This window comes from Anoplolepis gracilipes, chromosome 7, assembly GCF_047496725.1.
Source record: "Anoplolepis gracilipes chromosome 7, ASM4749672v1, whole genome shotgun sequence".
Taxonomy (NCBI): Eukaryota; Metazoa; Arthropoda; class Insecta; order Hymenoptera; family Formicidae; genus Anoplolepis; species Anoplolepis gracilipes.
In genome coordinates, this window is record NC_132976.1 from 5,750,001 (window position 1) to 5,769,873 (window position 19,873).

Here is a 19,873-nt window from a genome sequence, read left to right on the forward strand (position 1 = left end):
TTGTTGTTGCTTAATAAGCGGTATCGTGCGCGAGATAAATTGATCGCGCAGTGACTATTAATTTACTTGACCCGACTTTTGCAACAAAAGTCTAGAAAATATTATATATAGCAATTCCCAAATCAAATAGATCAAATAGATTTTTAATTCTAATCATATACGTATCGCATTAGGTGTTGTTTGATTCGTGCATTTACCAAAACGTTTTTTACGCATCTTTTTTTTTTGGATATATCTACACAATCAATAGCAATAATATCAAAGTTATAAAGTGCAAAGTTACTTCGTCAGTGTATACAACGTTCCAGTGAACTTTCTCTCGTTTGACTCCTTGGCACGCTCATGTGTCCGAATAGATTATATATAACGTTATCCTTAGAGAGTGCAAGTGACCTGACCGCTCGCCGATTTTCCTCTAAAGTAGGACTCTCTTCACCTCTAATCGTAGAATAGTTCGATATAACTTTAATCTGTTATGCTCACGAAATTCCAACTTGATGCGGTGTGCTGTTCGACGTTTCGTTTCGATGACGAAATGGTGTACCCTCGTGAATCTCGAATAATACATACGCTAGATGTGTATATTGCATTTATAAGTTTTTTTTTTATTTTTGTGTACTAATTACAAATAGATACGCTATACTATAATATATATGCATATATGCATATTGCAAGCTTTTACAGCAAAAGAGTACAAAATGTGCAAAATACTTTATTTCTTTTTCTACATTTATGATTTTCTTAACACAATATATATGTAAATTATTAACAAATTTTTTTTAATTAAAGTAAGATTGTCAATTGATACGTGTATAAAATATTTCTCACATTTTTAAAATTAGAGAGATATCATTGAAAGTCTCCAAATATTGATTCATTAAACGATTTAATTTAGATATTGATAAACGTACGTCCTAAACGAAACGGTCGACCGTCGCACTGGATTTTCAGTATACGATCGGAACGGATATTGTTGTTGATACGTGAATAAGATAGAATAGCGATAAAAAAAATGCGAGACGTTGATTAGCAATTGATCTTGCCTTTGCTGATTACATTTCCTTCGCTTTTAATTTCGTTAAATCGTTAGGAATTGGTTCAACAAGAGGGAACAAGAGAGCTGGTTCTCTAGCAGTAGCAAAGAAAATGTGTTCATCGATGCATAGCATTAATTTAATAAGATAGAAGGCATTCATTTGGTTCTTTGATTGTCTTTAATGTAATGTTTCGGAAAACATGCATTTAGGAAACGTCTTATATTTTTACAAAAAATCGTCCAAATCGTAGCAATTATTTATTGATGATCAGCATCAAATGAATCCATTCGGATAATGCAAAAATACGTCTCGTTCGCGTAAGACATTTAGATCCGATTCCGAGCGTGTGTGTTTTTTTCTCTTAAATATAATTACTTATCCACTCTCGTGACTATAATCTGTAAGTGACATGCGAAAGCATATCTTCCTAAGTGCATAGAGAAAAACTCTTATAAATTGCATATTCAAATTGATTGCGCGAGGATTCTTATAATCAATCGAGAACACTTGTATCGCTTGTTGATGCACTTTATACACGATCGAATCCTCGTGCGACAATTTCTCTATATAGAAAAAGTATCGAGACGTTATGCGAAAACATAAAATTACGAAACGTGCAGATAACGCATTATTATACGATACGTTCATAAAAAGAAACGAGCAAAAGTCACTTAGGCGTTGCACTTTCCGTAATACCCTCCATCGCTTGATACTCTACGAGCAACTATTCTTTTCGCTAAATTCTTTCAAGTTTTCGACATTGCATTACGACGCACTAAAAGGTATCGTTAGAAAATATTAACTTACTATTATGGTTATTACGTGTACACACACAGTAAAGGCAAACGGGTAACAGAATGAACGAATTCACGGTGGTATGCATGTGTGTGAGATTGAAAAAGAAAGAACAATAATGAGGAAGAAATAAGAGCATATATAGAGTTAAAGCGTGACAGAATGGGCGATTTTTAAGTTTCAAGTTATAGGGGGAGGGGATCCGTGTTATAAAAAGCGTTTGTAAAGGGTACGTTTTAAGAACATAGAGTATAATAGTTATAATGTGATATCGATTATATTAACGTACGAGGTGAGATGAAAATGTTATTATACATACCTATATCACGTTGATATCACGAGATGATACAAACAGAGAAGTGATATTCTAGCCTGAACGCCTAAAAGCGGCCTAGCTTTTTATTAAGCCCACAGCTGACGCAAAAAATCGATCCGTGGCGCAAAGAGATAAGAAAGAGACCATAATTTAAAAAAAAAAAAAAATACTGTCAACGTTAATCGATAAGGCGAATTTTAGATTATCAAACTCGTACGTAGTATGAAGAAAATTCGGCGCGACGCGAAACGCATTATATGCGGAGAATACATGTACACACATACATATATTATATTCGTATATAACAGTATGTTTTTTTTTTTCTATGGTCCTGATATTGGAAGCGTGGAGGACGATCTCTCGCAGCTTTACGCTCCGCATCGCGCCGTGTGAGTTATTTTACGTTTAGCCTTCCGACGCTATGTCCACCTGTCTATCTGATCTGCCTAAATCGTAGCGACGTGTGCAATCCGATTCGCGCGCTTGATTATTTTGCAAAATTATTCCGTACTCTGTGCTGCTACTTCGATTTCTCACGCGACGAAAAGCGTCGTGAGCCACGCTATTGCGCCTAGAAAGAGAGGCTAAACCGATTGACCGATAATCCGGAATATTAATGTCCAGAACTAACGATGTCAAGGATCTGTGATAGCGAGACGAAAGCAAAAATACCGAAACACTGTTATGTTTCGGTATTTTTGTACTGAAATCCTTGGTAGGCCGCGACGAAATTTTCATGCGTTACGAGTTACGACGATAACGAACAATAATCTGTTAATACATCAATTTTTTAAATATTTTTTTAACCGATTATGTTTAACGACGAAGAAAAATCGACGATATAAACTTGAGAAAAAGAAATTGCGTAGATGTTTTTAGTTACTTGAAATAGGCAAAATTATAATTACGACTCAAGCAATGAATGGCAAACAATCTTGGCAATAGTACGATCTCCCCGAGGTATTGATCATTAATTAAGATAGCGATGATGATTCCTTTTCGCCACAGAGCTTTCAGCATTACGTTGAGAAAAAAAGATTTTGCCTGCATGGCAATACTGCCGATTAATTCTAAATTCACTTAAACTCTTCCTTTTTATGAAATTTTATTTATTATCAATATAACAGTTTTGAGACTTTTATCCACGAGATTTTAATTATAAGTGATTTCAGTCTTATATCAGGTTTTTACCCAATGAGTAAACTATATCTGAAATTGAAAAGATTATGAATGAAAAAAAAAAAAAGAAATAAATTATTATTCTTAAATAGTATAGACAAACTTTGCGAAACACAGGCACAATCAGATTTCTGTAAATAAAAATCGTAAATGAAAATCTCTTAGGCGCGTGAGCGGATGAATTTTTGCTCGGTGTAAGAAAAAGATGTAATTAAAATCGCACAATACGGACGTGATAGCTAAAAGTAAACCGCCCTTTGGAGTTTAGCAGCGATCACCAGCGGAAAACAAAGCTGGGTTCCTTCGTGACGTCGAACATAAATGGGGAAATGTGTACAAGCTGCGGGAGAAAAGGAGGGCTGGGGAACGTAGTGCCGAAGCATTTTGCGCCGTGGTGTGCGGGGCACGAAAAGGATTAGTCTGTCAGTCGCGAGCGAAACAACGAAAGCGGATTAGCAGTGAATCGCGTGATAAGTCGAAGGTCGTGCCGGAGGGCTCAAAGCGCAGCCGGTGCTCGCGTAATTTATGCTTTGTAATATACCGTAGGACAAACATCATCGACATTGTTGAAGAGAGATGGCCCGTTTTGGTTTTGAATGTCGACTCAAGAGATTAATACTTTCCGTGATCTACTCGGATAAACGTGTGTAAGAAAATAGCTTGCTTCATGAGAGATATATTTCCCTCCAGGAAGAATGACACGAAGAGATTTTAGATGTACATGGCATGCCATTAACTTCGATACTTTTTAGCGACTCGAGTTATATATATATATATATATATATATATATATATATATATATAGTTATACATACATACATACACATATATAGATATATGTATCAGTTGTATATAAAATATATGTACTATATTTTAGTACATAAAGACTATTTGATTCGATTCTTGCGTTATCAAATTGTCAGAATGCACGTACGCAGGCACCTTTATTTATATAAAGCATGAAAAAGTGAAAGAGAGAGAGAGAGAGAGAGAGAGAGAGAGAGAGAGAGAGAGAAAAGAATTAAATTAAAATAAAGAAAATAAAATTTATTTTAATGCACGTATGCACGCGCACACATACACACGTACACATACACATACATGTGTAAATTTACGTTCGAGAGGTGAACGCGACGAGACGGAGTGTGTTTTCGAAATATGAAAATTGCTTTGGTTTGTTCGACAAGTTTATCAAGACTAAAAATGCAATGCATCGATGCCAACCCTCAACCCTATTACTTAAGGGACAAATTTACGTCGAGGAGAACGAGAACGGAAACAAGTTCCCACCAGTTAGTGCATTCAACCTGAAAAAGTATAATCAATATTCGATACTCTTCTTAATTTAATAAGAGCGTTTCTCTCGGTAAAATCCTTTTGAAAGACAATTATCTTTTTATATTTACAAACGCTTTATTTCTCCAAAAGTGGCTTTTGAGACTTTTATTCGCGTGGGGAAAAAAAATAAACTTATTGTTATAATATATATATACATATATATATATATATATATATATATATATATATACATATATAGGATTCGTTAGACCCTTTTATATTTTTATGTGAATGCACAATACGTTGTACTGTTTAGAGTTGATGATAGCTGTTATCTTATACGGATACGGAACCCGTCGCGTGCTCGCAAAGACGCTCCAAACTAGACTTTAAGCGACGTTAAGAGTTTAGTTGATTTCATACTTTTTAACGTAGCTTTCGAGAATTGTAGAGGAATTTTTACATCGTGACAAGGTCGGTAGATTAGAGCCGGGCACGCGACGAGGATCAAAACGATCCTTCAAATTTCGGCGAGTTGTTAAAAAAGGGCCGAGTGACACAAATTTGTTCTCCGCATCGATCGATCGTGTATATTAAGAACGTCACTGTTCTTTCAACCGAATGACATGATATATAATCGTTACTCGATACTCGTGGATATAAAATATAACGCGGGATATAGCGAAATAAAAAAGGGACACAATACGCACGCTGTGAACGATCAAACAAGATCGAACGCTTCGAATATTTTCTTGGCATTGACAAAGCGCGAACGCACATATCAAAGAGAAAAAATGTTGATTATATGATAACTGAGATTACTTGGTAGTATTATTAGTGACTTAAGTCGTAAGATAATTAGATGAAGTTATACGAGCGCGTTATAAAGTTTCTATAATTACAGATTACATATAAATATGTATTATACATACATACTCGTACGAGTCTCAATAAATGCTGGATCGTCGATTATCGAATCGCGTATCAAAGAAGAACGATGAGATGCAATTTTCGCGATTCTGGACGATCGGCGTGTTGGACGTAACGTAAATTCGGGAGAGTATACCTCGCGTTTCTCTCGGGCTTTTCTTTTGATATATATTTCATTATTGTCATCTCTTAAAACGCCGCATATATATTATATATATATATATAGGGTTGTACCCCCGTCCATCGCCGCAGTAGTAGATTTACGGGATACGACGCGTAGTTATAAAAAAATCACGACTTACGAGATTAATTAGGTCACCACAGAGTGCTAGAAAGACGAAGGGGCGAAGCGAGAAGAAATATAAATATATACATATATATATATATATATGTATATATATATATATATATATATATATATATAATATGTATATATATATATAAATATATAAATACGCAACACACATACACACATATAAATATGTAAAATATCTAGCATTATATACGTTCACGTCGACGATTCCGAGTTAGGACGTTTTTATTAAAAAAATTTCGGTAAAAAATTTCATTTCTTGATGTTCGTAAGATACGTCCTCGACGCGTTACTTGGATCGCGGCCGAGAGCACAATAATCAGTTTACGCGTGACAAGAGTAACGAAATCGTTTCTCGCATGCTTTCGTAAATTAAATTCATCATTTTACGATTGCAAATGTGGCAAACAATTTTTCCGAGTATATATTGCAAATGTGGTAAACAATTTTTCCGAACAGAGGCAAGGAAATCATCGAAGACAGGTGCATCAACGACAACGTTTCAAAGTTTGCGCGGGACGAATCTCACAATCAGCTTAAAATTAGAGATCGCGTAACCGAGGGTTTAACGTATAACGGAACTAATCGCAAACATAAAAAAAAAAAGTCATGATGGACAAAAAAGGCACCCTTAAAAAAAAAAAAAAAAAAAAAAGAGAAACACGCTGATGTTAAGGAGAAGCCGTGGGGTCAGCGTCGGGAGTTGAGGCCGCTCCGCCGCTCGTGCGTCAAATGACAAACGTGACGATTTCACTTGACGTCCGAGGTCCGAGATCGAGGGCAGGACGATGACGAGCGGAGCACTCTCGGAAGGATCATTGTTAATGATCGACGCCTTAATGATCAACGATTTCCGCGTCCGGAGGGAACGGGGAGGCGCGGATCAGTCGGACCGGCTTACGGCGCTGGCGCCAACGGGCACGACACCGCGTGTGCAATAAAAGAGAACGAAGAAAATATATAACAATATTAATATTATTATATACAACATTTTTACGGCATATATACGCGGATACGAAAGTAGAACAAGCGAAAATGAAAATGATCAGAAGTTTTAGGATAATGATATTACTTGTTGTTGTCTACCATAGCGCCGTAGCATAGGTAGGGCACTCTAGTCGTAGCCTGTTCGAGGGATGCGTGTGAAATGCGTGCGAGAGAGTGACAGTTCGAGAGATAATTCGAGAGTACGAAAGGAAACCAGAGAAAAAGAGAGAGAACGAGAGTCTGAGAGAGAATAAACTTGTGCGAATTCCGAGAGATGGAGTGATTGAACGCATATACTAATTATTACCTAATTGCAAATATATATATATATAAATATATATATTCACATATATATGTTCTGTATATATACATATATCTATGTGTATATATATACATACTCGAAGAAGCTAGTTACTTAACGAAAATCAATGATTGAATATATACAGAATCTATACATATACTTTAAACGTGTGCCTATGTGCGCACGTGCGTACACTTTATCTCCTCCACCCTCGCGATCCCTGGCCTCTTCCTCCTCCTCCTCCTCCTCCTCCTCCTTCTCCTGCACCCTCGCAGCCTTTCGTCTCTTACGGCAGCCTCGTCACACGCACTTGCGCACATATCCATTACGCATTACTGTAGTCATGTTGTGTAGGGATGTCTTTAACGAATAAACTACGATTTCTCATGTTACATGTTATGCAAAAAAAGCAAAAAAACACAAGCAGAAAGAGGAAATCTTTTAACGACGAAAAATTTCTTCCGGTCAGTTGCAGGATCGTTTGAGGCGCTACATATTATTAAAATATACGCGCGCGAGTGTCTAAAACAAGCAAATGAGGTTGCGAGATGAGGGATATAATAAAAACGCGCGTATTCTGTATACACACTTAATGCTACATACAATTAAGTCGAATTACTCGCCAATCGCGACGCTTCCCTCACGATCTTTTCGCAATTCAATTCCGTTTCTTCTTTTGCTTTCGTCGCGAGAAAAGCCACGGCGGTGACGGAACTTATTGACGGACTTTTATTAATAATACAAATTGTTACGATAAGAATTCGCAATATCAATTTTAACTATGGAGATATGAGAGGAAGAAGGATGCAATATCCGTTTAACGCATTGTGGTCAATTTTAGAATTTATTAAGTTTTTATATTTAAATATTAAAATTAATTTAAAGTCCTAATAATTTTAAGAGGCAACGATCGGGTATTCAAGTAATAATAATTTATCGAATTTAAGTTAGTTGGTTAATTTAAGATAGTTAAGTAGTTGAACACAATAAAACAATCGCGACAATATATCAAAATTTTTCTCTGCATTCATTTATTTTACGTTTATCACGTCTGTGAAATAATCTAATTATACTAACTATTATTATATAATTATATAAATAATAATTAAGACAGGTATTAAAATTCCATGATATTGCACGATTTATTGTAAAAGATAAAATAAAAAAAAATGACGATTTATTAATTATTTCCAACTACAATTTTTTCAAAATGACTCTTGTCCCTGATGCGTTAAAACGGCAACGCCGTAATGAGATGATGTCTGTTTAAACTCATTTTACTTGTTCGTAATGAAAATTATCGCTATCTGCGGATAATACTGTTTAGTAAAATACGACGGATGGCTTGTCGCGGATTTGCACTACTCCCTTTACATGCTAACCGCTCATTTCTCCACTTTTGCCACTTGGCAACGCGTTCCTGCGGAGTCTTGCGGGTAGAACAGAAAAATTCCACTTACACGTTATTATCCGAAGGAGACTGTGTATCTTCTTGGCGCGCGTGGCTCCTTTAGAGAAGCTGCGACAGTAAGCAGCCTCGAACGGCAGAAATACTTCTTGCGTGATTAAATCCGATTCTTACGAAGGTACACCTTCGCCTATGTCACTCTTTACCTGGATTTTAATGTTATAATACGTCATACAACAGAAAGTACTTAAAAAAGATTGAAAAAAGAAACTGCATTATACAACTCGAATTAACATAGGCATTTATTTAGAATACCCTTCGAGAGAGAAGTTTCCACTATGTATTAATTGCATATTAAATAGTCAGTTAAAAACCGATTGTTGGAAGAAACGCTACGATAGCGATAAATTAAAATCGTGCGAAGGATTCTTCAAAGTTCCCAAAGATCTCGCTTAAACGCTGAGTATTATTATATATAAGCGTATTCTGATTCTTCAAAACTTTGATTCGCGAGTATTTATTGATACACAGTCGACAATAATCAAGTAAAAAAAGTTTACATTCTATCTATCCCACACTACTATTCAATAAACTCAAGAAAAACAAAGATACGTTAATGAACGATCGAGCTCTATATTTGTCTCGCTCGATTCTATTATACGCATTATATTGCGATATTTGCAGTATAGATTCTTTTTTCAACATTAATCTTTACAGAAGAGAGAGAAAGAGAGAGCGAGTATATCTTTTTTGCATTATAACTGTTCAGTTTGAACGCGACCCAATAATAATTGAATTGTGTAATTAAGTATATTTAGAATTGGCAATATTTTCGTTAGGATTAACGTCTTATAAAGTTCCTGACAGAAAAGAATCGATCATCTAATTGTAAGAAAGAGTTGAGATGTTATCAACGTACTATAAAATATATCAGTGCTGTTATATCGCTCTCTTATCCCATTTCGTTAGTAAAAATTTCTCTCTTACTTCGTTATAAAATTATATTCTTACCGTTGTTGTTATCACCATTATATAATTACACAAGTAAAAAAAAAAAAAATAATCTTCAGAGAGTATATAAAAACGCGTTATGAGATTTAAAGTAATAATTACTTCTCAGCTACTTGAGAGTGAACGTTATACGATAAACGTTCTAATTAAGAGAGATATATAAAGCCGATAAGAAAAATACCGCTGATTCTTTTAATCACATACCTGGACATACTCGTATCTATAGTTATTTATCCAATTATACAATTTGCAAATTAGATTGCGCAGGGATAAGTAAAAATATCGCAATGGACTCATCTTTCAGCGCTCTATTTTCTGCATGCACACATGCCCTATCGCGGACGATTAGTATCATTATGCTACGATCGTGGTTATTGAGACATTATTGTTATAGGCGTATCCATTATTGTACCGCGGCATGTTAATTGATCGAGGTGATTAAAGGCTCGACAGTATCAGACGATGCTCAATGAATCGGTGGCGTGAATAAATCGAATCGGAGCACGTTTGAGTGCTCGAGCCTGCCAAGATCCTCGCACATCGATCTCACATCTCTTGTTATGGTGAAGAATAAAAAAAAAAAAAAAAAAGAGCGCTCCCCCACATCTCGCCATTGTATATACGTATATATTATAATACATAATATTGTCATAGGACACGCGAGAGCGGGCACAAGAGATGGTTATTATTGTCGTTATTAACGAAATTGCGCGACAAACGAGAGTATTTGCGTTGCGTTTTAAATGCCTGCGGGACAGGATCGTTAGACGACACAGTGTCGATAATCTTATTTTTCGATTTCGGATCTGAATCGGACTCCCTTTTTGCGATTACTTGGACTGTTCGGTATGTAAAAAACGTTCCTAGGAGGCGACACACAATATTGTATCTCTCCGTTCCATTATTTTAAGTTCCGTGCACCGATAGTATATACTTTATCGTTAAGTCTCAGTCTATCGTTTTAAGAAATCGAACAATACGTCAAGAACAAGCGGAATCTTCTTCAAAAACGGTCGTGTATTCGATATACATACATCTGTCAATTGCTATTGACGTGCGCGAGGCAGCTCTAACTCTTGAGTGATATCCATCATATATTTCGCGTGAGAAGAAATATTCAGATTAATATATATATATATATACATATATATATATATATATATATATATATATATATATGTATATATATATGTATATATATATATATGTATATATATATGTATATATATATATATATATATATATATATATATATATACACATATACATATATATATATGTATATATTCCGTACACGCAAAGATGTACGTAGCATACATACGAACGACGCGATGATGTTACATACGCATTTAAACTTTTCTTATAGCGTTTACTACTTAGTAGATAAGCTAGAGAGAGAAAGAGAGAAAGAGAGAGAGAGAGAGAAAGAGAGAGAGAGAGAGCGAGCGTCGTAGAAAAACGCGTGTAAAAAGAAACGCGTGTCATACCGAGATGTAAATTTTTATAAAGTTTCAAAACGTAACGTACAGTGTTGTTAGTCCGTGACTATATAAGGTAATTCGCGATACGCGATACGACTTGACAGTTAGCAGCTGCTTCGAGAAAGATAAATCTCCTTCGACGGGGAACAGACCGATATGCGACCGTCGAACATGAAACAGCTGATTGTGCCGCTAGGATGACAGCGATCAAAGTGTCGGTACGAGTGGATGCGTCCTGTGTACGTGCGAACAGTCCGTCACGATATCAACGATATTCCGCCTGGTTGCACCGTTTTGTCTCGCCCTTAACTTTGATCAGGTGAATCCTCGCGACACGCAGCAGCCGGGAAACAGGCGGGATATACACCGCTGGTTTATCGATTATTATCGCAGATATACATGCATTATTCCGTACCAAGTACGGCTAGAGAGCTACCGTGTAATTTATTATAGGATTAAAGAGTCGATTGTAACGCGAGCACGAACGAAGAAAGGCCTGCATCGACGACCATCCAACACTCTTCACACTTGCCGTCAACACCCTTCTTCCTACCCGTCCTTTCCCCGATCTTATATTCCCTCTTTACCATCCAGTCACACCCCTTTTACCCTCAAGAAGAACAAAACAACATATTGTAATCTATTGTAGATTGTTGTAGATAAATTATACGGTTTGACCGCCGCGCGCGCGCGCGCGCGCGTACATTGTTACTTTTTGTCGACAATATAAAAAATACACAGATATATAAGTAATTACCACCGCTATGTGTTTTCGATTTTCTTTACCTCGCATGCTACTGATCGATATGTTAATAAGATGTTTAATGTCGTTAATTCACGAGTAAATCGTTTATTTCTTTAATACATAAAAATCGTAATACATAATACATATCATCATAAAGATAGCAGGCTCGATAACTTTTGGTGTGAAAATCATTCTCACGCTGACAGTCGGAGAAACAATAATTACAAAGCAAAAAAGTTGAATTAATTTTTATATAGATATACCTTTGCAGATTAATGAGGAATACTGGGCATACTGGGCGATCCCACCACATCTATGATATCTGCTTTAACCTCAGGTTCTGTTTTTGGCAAGAGTGCCGCTGGTATTGTTAAAGTCTGAAAAAGAAAGATATGTCAGAAACAAACATAAAACTGAAGATAAATTATTATCAATCTATTATACATTATTTAGAATTATCCATTTAAAATATTACACTTGAAAATTACCTTTCCCGGTGCTAGTGCTTCATATTGGTGCCTTAAAGATTGCAATTCATAATCACATGTCGACAACGCGCTTCTCAATTCATAATGTAAAACTATGTCGCTACGTAGTTCATTAAATTGCTGACATATCTGTTCCGTCGGTGGTGGATTCAATTCTGTAACAATTTACATTGGTCAGTTTTCAATCTTAAAACTTTAGAAATACAATATAAAAAAGTGCAAACTATAGTTTCTTACCTAAATTTAATTCATTTAACATTTGTTCAATGCCCTTCATCTTCTTTTGACCAAGACTACTTGGTAATTTAATTCTCTGAGAACGAAGAGTAACACCGCTATTTTTGAAATCGGGGAATTTAATTCCAGCTGACTCCACTGCCTGTAAAATTTTAAAAAATTATACAAGTACTACAATGTAATTTAAATGTAACTACATATACAGAGTAAAATTTGGCACTTACATGAGAAGTGTCAGTTTTGTTTGGTCTATTCCTAGAAGAACTGCTATTTTTTTTGGAAGATTTTCTCTCGCTCTTCCTTGGATCTGCCTGATGATCAGCTGCTGTAATTAATTTTTGCAAATCTTGCGTTTTTCTATCTCTTTCTTTTTTTCTTTGCTCAATCTTGCGTAACTCAGTAAGTAGAGTCTGCTCCTCGTCCACTTGTTCAGGAGTACGCTCAAACAACTTTTTTAGCTGTTCTTTTCTACGCTTCTCATGTTCCGCATCAAAAATATATACCTTATCAGTGTGGGATTTTGCCTTTGTCAATGCGGCGCACACTTGGTAATACCTAAGCATTTATTTATTAATGAAAAATATATTCAAAGGAAACTTCAGTGAAAATACATATGTATCATGCTTGCCTCTCTTTTAACTCTTCTACAGATCTAGCGAGAAACTTGGTGCAATTCCACCTATCCTTGATTATAATGAATCTAAGGTCAAATTTCTCGCACAACTCAAACAAATGATCCGTCTCTGCCCGTGACCAGCCATTGGTCACTAAATGTTGAAGGTATTCCGCACTAGTGTACCTAGGGATAGGAACTTTTTTGTTGAACTTTGCGAAGGGATATTCCTTCCCAGCATCAGCAACACGTCGCCAATGATGAAAGACAGCACCGTCCTTACGTGCAGGATTGGTAAACGGTGTCCACTTCCACGGCCTCACTTTTTTCATACCAAGCTTGGCCCGTACCTGCTTGTATCCTTTCGCCGTGTCAGTCGGGAACAAAGGCGGCACGTCATTATTGTCCTTGCAGAGGAGCGCGAACACCTCGCGGTGCATACCCTCAGGACGTTTTGGTACTTTGTTGTAGTCATACCGTTTGCGATTCTTCTTGTCACTACCTAGTATCGATTCCTTCGTAAGTTCCGTAGTCGTGGGCACCTCAATGTCTAGAATATCGCGTACGTCTGCCATCCTGAGAACTTGATTGGAGGTTAGGTTTTTTGCTACGAGGTACTTAACTACATATAAAACGAAACTGATGTTGTTTTATTACCACGTGAACTGAACTAACAACTATAACCTAACCTAACCTTTCAACTGTATAAAAAAATTTATGTAATCGCAATTTATAAAATTCAAAAATAATTCTCTCAGGTAAACACATGTATCGGATGCGTTAAGAAAACCACAATTAAGTGAGAGTGCGGTCATGTCACGTGCGTCGCGTCACGAGGTAAACCTTGATTGGTTTAAAATGTTCCAAAACAGTCGCGTCAAAAATAGTCCAATAAAATGGAACGTTTTGATTGATTTACCTCGTGACGCGCGCGTGACGCACATAGTGGAAACGCACCCTGATTGGATTTTGGTAAACGAATTTGATTGGTGAATCTAGAAAGTCAATTACAATGAGTGAATTTTTATGAAATCACAATACGATATTTAACATGTGAACGCTCCTTTAAACTATCAATTTTGCACGATTTTCCTCACATACTTTAATAAATTATAAAAATTTCATTAGACTACATTCAAGGTTTAAAATATTTAATCACACTTTCATATCACATACATATATACACACACACATACATGTACATACTGGGACGTATCAGTACATAATCATTTGTAATTTCATATTTTTCACACTTACATTAGAAATATTAACTCACGAGTTTTTATTGAGGCTTCAACATGATATCAATACTTTGAGGAGCCGCAACGTCAAGTAAATTTATCGTATTAGGAGTCTGATAATTCATAGAATGTGATAAAACCGATGGTTCACGATGATCTGTTTTCTTCTCAGAATTTAAAAACTTACAGCACACAATATACCAAAAACTTTGTACAATATTTTTAACTAGTCCTGCAAAAAATTTGAATTAAATAATAAAAATTACATTTCATTGCTTGTTGAAAAATTTATCATATTTGTATTATATTTACCACTTGTAACAAAAATACCGCCTACAGTAGCACATAATTTTACTAGAAATTGAAAAATTGTATCACGTTCCTGAGTTATTTTTATCTTAAGTGCACTCATATCATATTTGAAGAAAATTCCTGGTATTCCATGAGATCCTTTATGGTGATCAATTGGTCTTTGATGATCTTTAACACTATATTGGTATGTCTTAGATGTACTCAACAATGTTCTAATATCTGTAGGGACAACTTCAACAAAATATTGATACAGCATCATATCTGAAAGAAAAATCATTTATTACATATATAGATAGTTGTACTATCATTTCTAATAACTTGCAATTATAAAACTTACTATTATCTGCAACCTTCTCATCACCTTCTAGAGGATGCACAATACCTGGACTAGGTCCACCGAAAGAAAATCTATTAATTCTGTGAGTGAAGTTATAATCTTGATCTGTCATAAATGCAGAAATATGTATGTGACCACGTGGCAAAGATAATGATTTTCCAGCAGTTATATGAAAATTTCCTGCGACTTTATTCACATTCAAACTACCATGAATACGACAAGCATTTGGTGCATAATCTGGTTTATACGATCTAAACATGATATAAATAATATATTTATATAAATATGCACAATTTTTAATAATTAATATTGTAAATTACAAGCAGCAGCCTCTACTTTACATACCGTGTTGGCATCTCACTGTAAAGAGTAACCTGATTGGATTTCCAAAGGAGTTCATGAATAGCATGATATTCTTCTCTCAAGTATGAATTCATGTGCTTCAAAGCTTCAAAATGTGCCCTTTGCTCCGATGTTAATTCCCACCATGTATCCTCTTCTTCCAAAGACTCGTAACTTATCATATTTTGATTTGTAGAATCTAAAACATCAGCACCAATGCGACCACATGGCATGGCCACTGTTATGTCGATATTAATTTGCAGTTTTGCATCAATTTCAGTATCTGGCTCAAATTTGAATTGTAATCTGCTATCAAGAAAATAACTTGTTTCTGCTATTATCAAATATGCGATGATGAATATTGTAAAGATAGAAACTGAAACAAAAAGAAATTATACAAAATATTAATTGGGCTTGGTAAAAACAATAATTTTTCTAAAATAAGTAAAGACGTTTAATATAAATATATATTGCCAGTATTTGCTAACTTACATGTTCCTCCCACAGCAGTTTTATCAACATATAACTCAGGAACCTTGGGAAATGCATCCAATTCTTTGACTGTTTTAACATTGACATGTCGTCGTCTCAACATTTTTAAAATATTTACATAAACAAGGCTTTATAAATTATTTAATAACACACACGTTGACCATTAACCTGTAAATGTTAATTCACTATGCTTACAAAAAGTTCATATCTTTGTAAGTATGTGTGGTTCGATATTTATCTTTAGCGTTAATACCTATTTATCACCATATTTTTATTACAAACTAATTATTTAAAAGGATATGAGACTTATACATTTATGATACGTAGATACATATGTACAATTTTGACACATCGCACGCGCATGATATATAAAACATGATATGAAAGACGTTGAAGCAATTATAAAGCAAATATTATAGCCGAAATGTGTGAGAAAGATGGCGCCACGTAACATATTAAAAAAATTTTAATAAAATTTCAGAGTCGTTATAAAATTAATTTTACGATCCCAATTTATATGAAATATTTTATATATCAATACTATGTATGTAGATTAAATAACATACGTCACAAACTTTATTAGATCTATGTATTACGTATCCACGTAAAGCATCTCGTAAAGTAAAATAAATCAAGTCCATAAATAACCGAAAAAATATGTATCTAGCTTTTTAATTTTATTTTACGACTAATTTATTTCGTTAAGTCTTACTTCGTTAACGTATATTTAAAATATCTTTATTTTTCATGATAAATTTTCATAAGATTTATTACGACTTATTAAATTTTCATGCAAAATTACATATTTAATTTTTCTTTCCTAAATAGGTAGTTTTCTATAGTTAAAAAAAATTGTATTCTTTATTATATAAGCTTTGTAGTAAATTGTTTTAATTCTTTATGAATATTCATCAATATGTTGTATATTGCTATTTCAAAAATGGCCAACGTATAAATCAATTTGGGGCCCTGATAAGGGCCGTTGTGATCTTGAGAGGAAATGTTCACTTGGAGCTGGTGTACTTGGTGACGGCTTTGGTGCCTTCACTCACAGCGTGCTTAGCCAATTCTCCGGGTAGCAGAAGTCTCACAGCAGTTTGTATTTCCCGAGAGGTAATCGTCGAGCGCTTATTATAATGCGCCAAACGGGATGCCTCGGCAGCGATACGTTCGAAAACGTCGTTGACGAAGCTGTTCATGATGCTCATAGCTTTGCTGGATATTCCAGTGTCCGGATGTACTTGTTTCAGTACTTTGTAGATGTAGATAGCATAGCTCTCCTTCCTCTTCCTCTTCTTTTTCTTGTCGGTCTTGCTAATATTCTTCTGAGCCTTTCCGGCTTTCTTCACAGCTTTGCCGCTCGCTTTGGGTGGCATGATTCAAGTTTTTCGTAAAGCACCGTATAAGCAGTCGCAGAGACGAAGCTTCGAAAAGTGAGGTGAGGTGAAAGACGCAGTCCTTATATACAGTACGGGGGCAGTAGTAGCGCACCAATCGCATCGCGCGTCATGACCAGTCATGCGTATCTGGCACGCCATTGGACGAACAAGGTAACGCAGGATGGTATAAATAGCACGGCGAAGGGGACTAGCGACACAACCGATTGAAACGTCGTTCGCTTTACATCGATAGAGGAACACTTTGATTCGTAAATCTTATTCATCATGTCTGGTCGTGGAAAAGGCGGAAAGGCTAAAGGAAAGGCGAAGTCGCGATCTAATCGCGCTGGATTACAATTCCCCGTTGGACGTATCCACAGACTTCTGCGTAAAGGAAATTACGCTGAACGCGTCGGCGCTGGTGCCCCGGTCTATCTTGCCGCGGTGATGGAATATCTCGCTGCGGAAGTATTGGAATTGGCGGGAAATGCTGCACGTGATAATAAGAAGACTAGAATCATCCCCAGGCATCTACAACTAGCCATCCGTAATGACGAAGAATTGAACAAATTGCTCTCTGGTGTTACTATCGCTCAGGGTGGTGTACTGCCGAACATCCAAGCAGTCTTACTGCCAAAGAAAACTGAGAAAAAAGCTTAACTACAGATTGTCAGCAATTACAAACGGCCCTTTTTAGGGCCACCAATTTTTTATACGATGGATATCTCATTTGCAATTTTTTCTATATAATTAAATTTTTATACATAAATACTTATACGGTTTTTAATAGATATGTTATATATTCTATTAAATGTTTTCATATTTTTTTTTAGATAGTAATCTTAACAATTGTATTGTCGATTCTATTGTCAAATGATTTGAGAAATCGTAAAGAAATATTAAAATATTTAGATAAAAATGAAAATATGCAACGATACTTACGCGCGTAATTCTAAAACAAAATATATTTATAGCTAGTATTCTCAAAATTACACTGCATGCTTTAGCATTGTTAAATAATATTTTAATATTAAAGGGACTTTCTAGAAATATATATAAAAGAGATAGGTTAAAATTAAAGTGTTGGATCACACAAAGTTTCAAGCGTACGATTAAACTGACAGATATGTATTTTGCATGAAGTAGAATAGAAATTTATGCAAGTTTTATTATTATACTTTATTTTATTTACATTAAGTATACATACATATATAAACAGACGCAACGTGCACAAAATATCAGATTATATTAAAATTTATAAATCAGAATTTAATTTATTAGTGAAATATAAATATATGGAATATAAATATCTGTAGCTTATAGGCAAAAAAATTATATATTCAAAGTAACATGAAATTATTATCGTCAAATATATGGTTCTTAGAAAAAATTATAATTTTATTTGTAATGTAACTAATCATTACTTATTTGTAATAATGAAGTAAATGATAATTAGAAAGTTTTTTTTCAAACAAATTTATTATTTCTAAACATATGAAAATTATTCGCAAATCTACCCGAAAATAATTCATTACTAAACTAACGAATTAGTAAAATATTTTTTTGTGTCACGACACTTTAACAATAAGTGCTCAAGCATAATAAGTAATTGCATATTTGCAACTTTATCTAAAAAGAGATAACATTGACTCGTTTAAAAAAAAAAGTACTAGTAGTATTTATTTACTTCACTTTTACAGTTCAGCCAAGAAAGGACTTGGTTTACAAAAAACCTGCATACTCATTCTTCTACACCATACCTCCTTTACATCTTAAAACTAATTCCATCTGCAAATACTCAACCCGAGTGTAACTCTTTTCATAAATCTTTTAATGCATTCAATTTATTACTGTATTACAATATATTTCAGAATAGAAAAGTACCTTTCATAACTCATACTATTTACAACTTCGCAATATAATAACACTATATTATAATATATATATAACCTAATATCATATACTATTTACATTAAAAAAAAGTACTAATATAATAGTAAAAAATGTAAAGCTGTTAGAAAATAAAAGAGAAAATTTAAAAACGAATAAAGCAGTTGATAAAAAAACGTTATACTAGATATACATATTTGTGAATAATGAGATATTGTAAATCAATTTGTATTGTGTAAGTCAATTTAAATGTTTTAAACGTTATCATACAATTAAAAAGTATAAAGATGTTTTTTTATATGAATAATTTTATATAAATAATAATAATCTTATTTGCATTTTCATATCACAAAAGCGAGATATAACATAAATTTTAAATAAATTTGATCTTACAATAAGCGATATAATAAATTTTATTTCTAATACTTTCGTCCTTAATTCTTATGTTATAAAAGTTAAAGAAGAACGTATTATTGCATGTGACTTGTAAAAACTGCCATGCATAGCGCTCATTGTTAGACTTAATTCGAGTTATCGTTATTATTAAGATAAAACTTAAGCCTCAGTAATGATGTGACTTTATCTTGACTAATAATATTACATAAGATTACATATCATTTTCAAATAGATCTTAAGAGGAAAATGAAGGTGAATTGTATTTTATTATTTTGTTATTTTATTTTATTATATGTACGTACAATTTATATTTAAATTTCTTATAATCTTACATATATAATTAACATTTTCCTTATAATTGTACA

At 34.4% G+C, this 19,873-nt stretch overlaps 5 protein-coding genes across 12 annotated transcripts in view; 2 read left to right on the top strand and 3 right to left on the bottom strand.

Annotated features, from left to right (window-relative positions):
- Nckx30c (solute carrier family 24 member Nckx30C) overlaps positions 1-11,795 on the top strand; it is a 68,175-nt gene extending 56,380 nt beyond the window's left edge. For all 5 annotated transcript variants that reach the window (XM_072896658.1, XM_072896660.1, XM_072896659.1 and 2 more), the window contains one exon: positions 1-11,795. This exon is cut by the window's left edge and continues 918 nt beyond it. The gene's annotated coding sequence lies outside the window, so the exon portion shown is untranslated.
- A 75-nt stretch (positions 11,796-11,870) lies between these two features.
- Positions 11,871-14,529, bottom strand: Dmap1 (DNA methyltransferase 1 associated protein 1). 3 transcript variants are annotated; one of them, XM_072896666.1, is made up of 6 exons: positions 14,396-14,529; positions 13,135-13,702; positions 12,731-13,061; positions 12,507-12,648; positions 12,270-12,424; positions 11,871-12,158 (listed from the first exon to the last, which is right to left on the bottom strand). In XM_072896666.1, the coding sequence occupies exons 2-6, from the start codon at positions 13,692-13,694 to the stop codon at positions 12,054-12,056; spliced, it is 1,293 nt and encodes a 430-aa protein (XP_072752767.1). In that variant the 5' UTR covers positions 13,695-13,702; positions 14,396-14,529; the 3' UTR covers positions 11,871-12,053. The 3 variants fall into 3 exon arrangements, with proteins under 3 accessions (XP_072752767.1, XP_072752766.1, XP_072752765.1); XM_072896665.1 differs by lacking the exon at positions 14,396-14,529 and adding an exon at positions 13,777-13,919; XM_072896664.1 differs by lacking the exon at positions 14,396-14,529 and having other exon boundaries at positions 13,135-13,885.
- LOC140668083 (endoplasmic reticulum-Golgi intermediate compartment protein 2) lies at positions 14,254-16,251 on the bottom strand. 2 transcript variants are annotated; one of them, XM_072896667.1, is made up of 6 exons: positions 16,097-16,251; positions 15,844-16,011; positions 15,355-15,727; positions 15,010-15,260; positions 14,673-14,933; positions 14,254-14,592 (listed from the first exon to the last, which is right to left on the bottom strand). In XM_072896667.1, exons 2-6 carry the CDS (start codon positions 15,944-15,946, stop codon positions 14,402-14,404), a joined length of 1,179 nt encoding a protein of 392 aa, XP_072752768.1. In that variant the 5' UTR covers positions 15,947-16,011; positions 16,097-16,251; the 3' UTR covers positions 14,254-14,401. The 2 variants fall into 2 exon arrangements, with proteins under 2 accessions (XP_072752768.1, XP_072752769.1); XM_072896668.1 differs by having other exon boundaries at positions 15,844-16,241.
- Positions 16,252-16,709: 458 nt separating this feature from the next.
- LOC140668119 (histone H2B) lies at positions 16,710-17,263 on the bottom strand. The gene has a single exon (XM_072896760.1). The coding sequence runs from the start codon at positions 17,217-17,219 to the stop codon at positions 16,848-16,850; it is 372 nt and encodes a 123-aa protein (XP_072752861.1). The 5' UTR covers positions 17,220-17,263; the 3' UTR covers positions 16,710-16,847.
- A 190-nt stretch (positions 17,264-17,453) lies between these two features.
- LOC140667698 (histone H2A-like) lies at positions 17,454-17,978 on the top strand. Its single transcript, XM_072895852.1, has one exon. It carries the CDS (start codon positions 17,508-17,510, stop codon positions 17,880-17,882), a length of 375 nt encoding a protein of 124 aa, XP_072751953.1. The 5' UTR covers positions 17,454-17,507; the 3' UTR covers positions 17,883-17,978.
- Positions 17,979-19,873: the final 1,895 nt, after the last annotated feature.

Coding starts and splice junctions, on each gene's coding strand:
- Dmap1 (XM_072896666.1), bottom strand. CDS start 13,694: ATGGCAGACGTACGCGATATTCTAGACATTGAGGTGCCCACGACTACG. Junction 12,649..12,730: donor ACAAAACTGACACTTCTCAT/GTAAGTGCCAAA, acceptor AAAATTTTACAG/GCAGTGGAGTCAGCTGGAAT. Junction 12,425..12,506: donor GTTAAATGAATTAAATTTAG/GTAAGAAACTAT, acceptor AAATTGTTACAG/AATTGAATCCACCACCGACG.
- LOC140668083 (XM_072896667.1), bottom strand. CDS start 15,946: ATGTTGAGACGACGACATGTCAATGTTAAAACAGTCAAAGAATTGGAT. Junction 15,261..15,354: donor TACAGTGAGATGCCAACACG/GTATGTAAAGTA, acceptor TATCATGTTTAG/ATCGTATAAACCAGATTATG. Junction 14,934..15,009: donor TGAGAAGGTTGCAGATAATA/GTAAGTTTTATA, acceptor TTTTTCTTTCAG/ATATGATGCTGTATCAATAT.
- LOC140668119 (XM_072896760.1), bottom strand. CDS start 17,219: ATGCCACCCAAAGCGAGCGGCAAAGCTGTGAAGAAAGCCGGAAAGGCT.
- LOC140667698 (XM_072895852.1), top strand. CDS start 17,508: ATGTCTGGTCGTGGAAAAGGCGGAAAGGCTAAAGGAAAGGCGAAGTCG.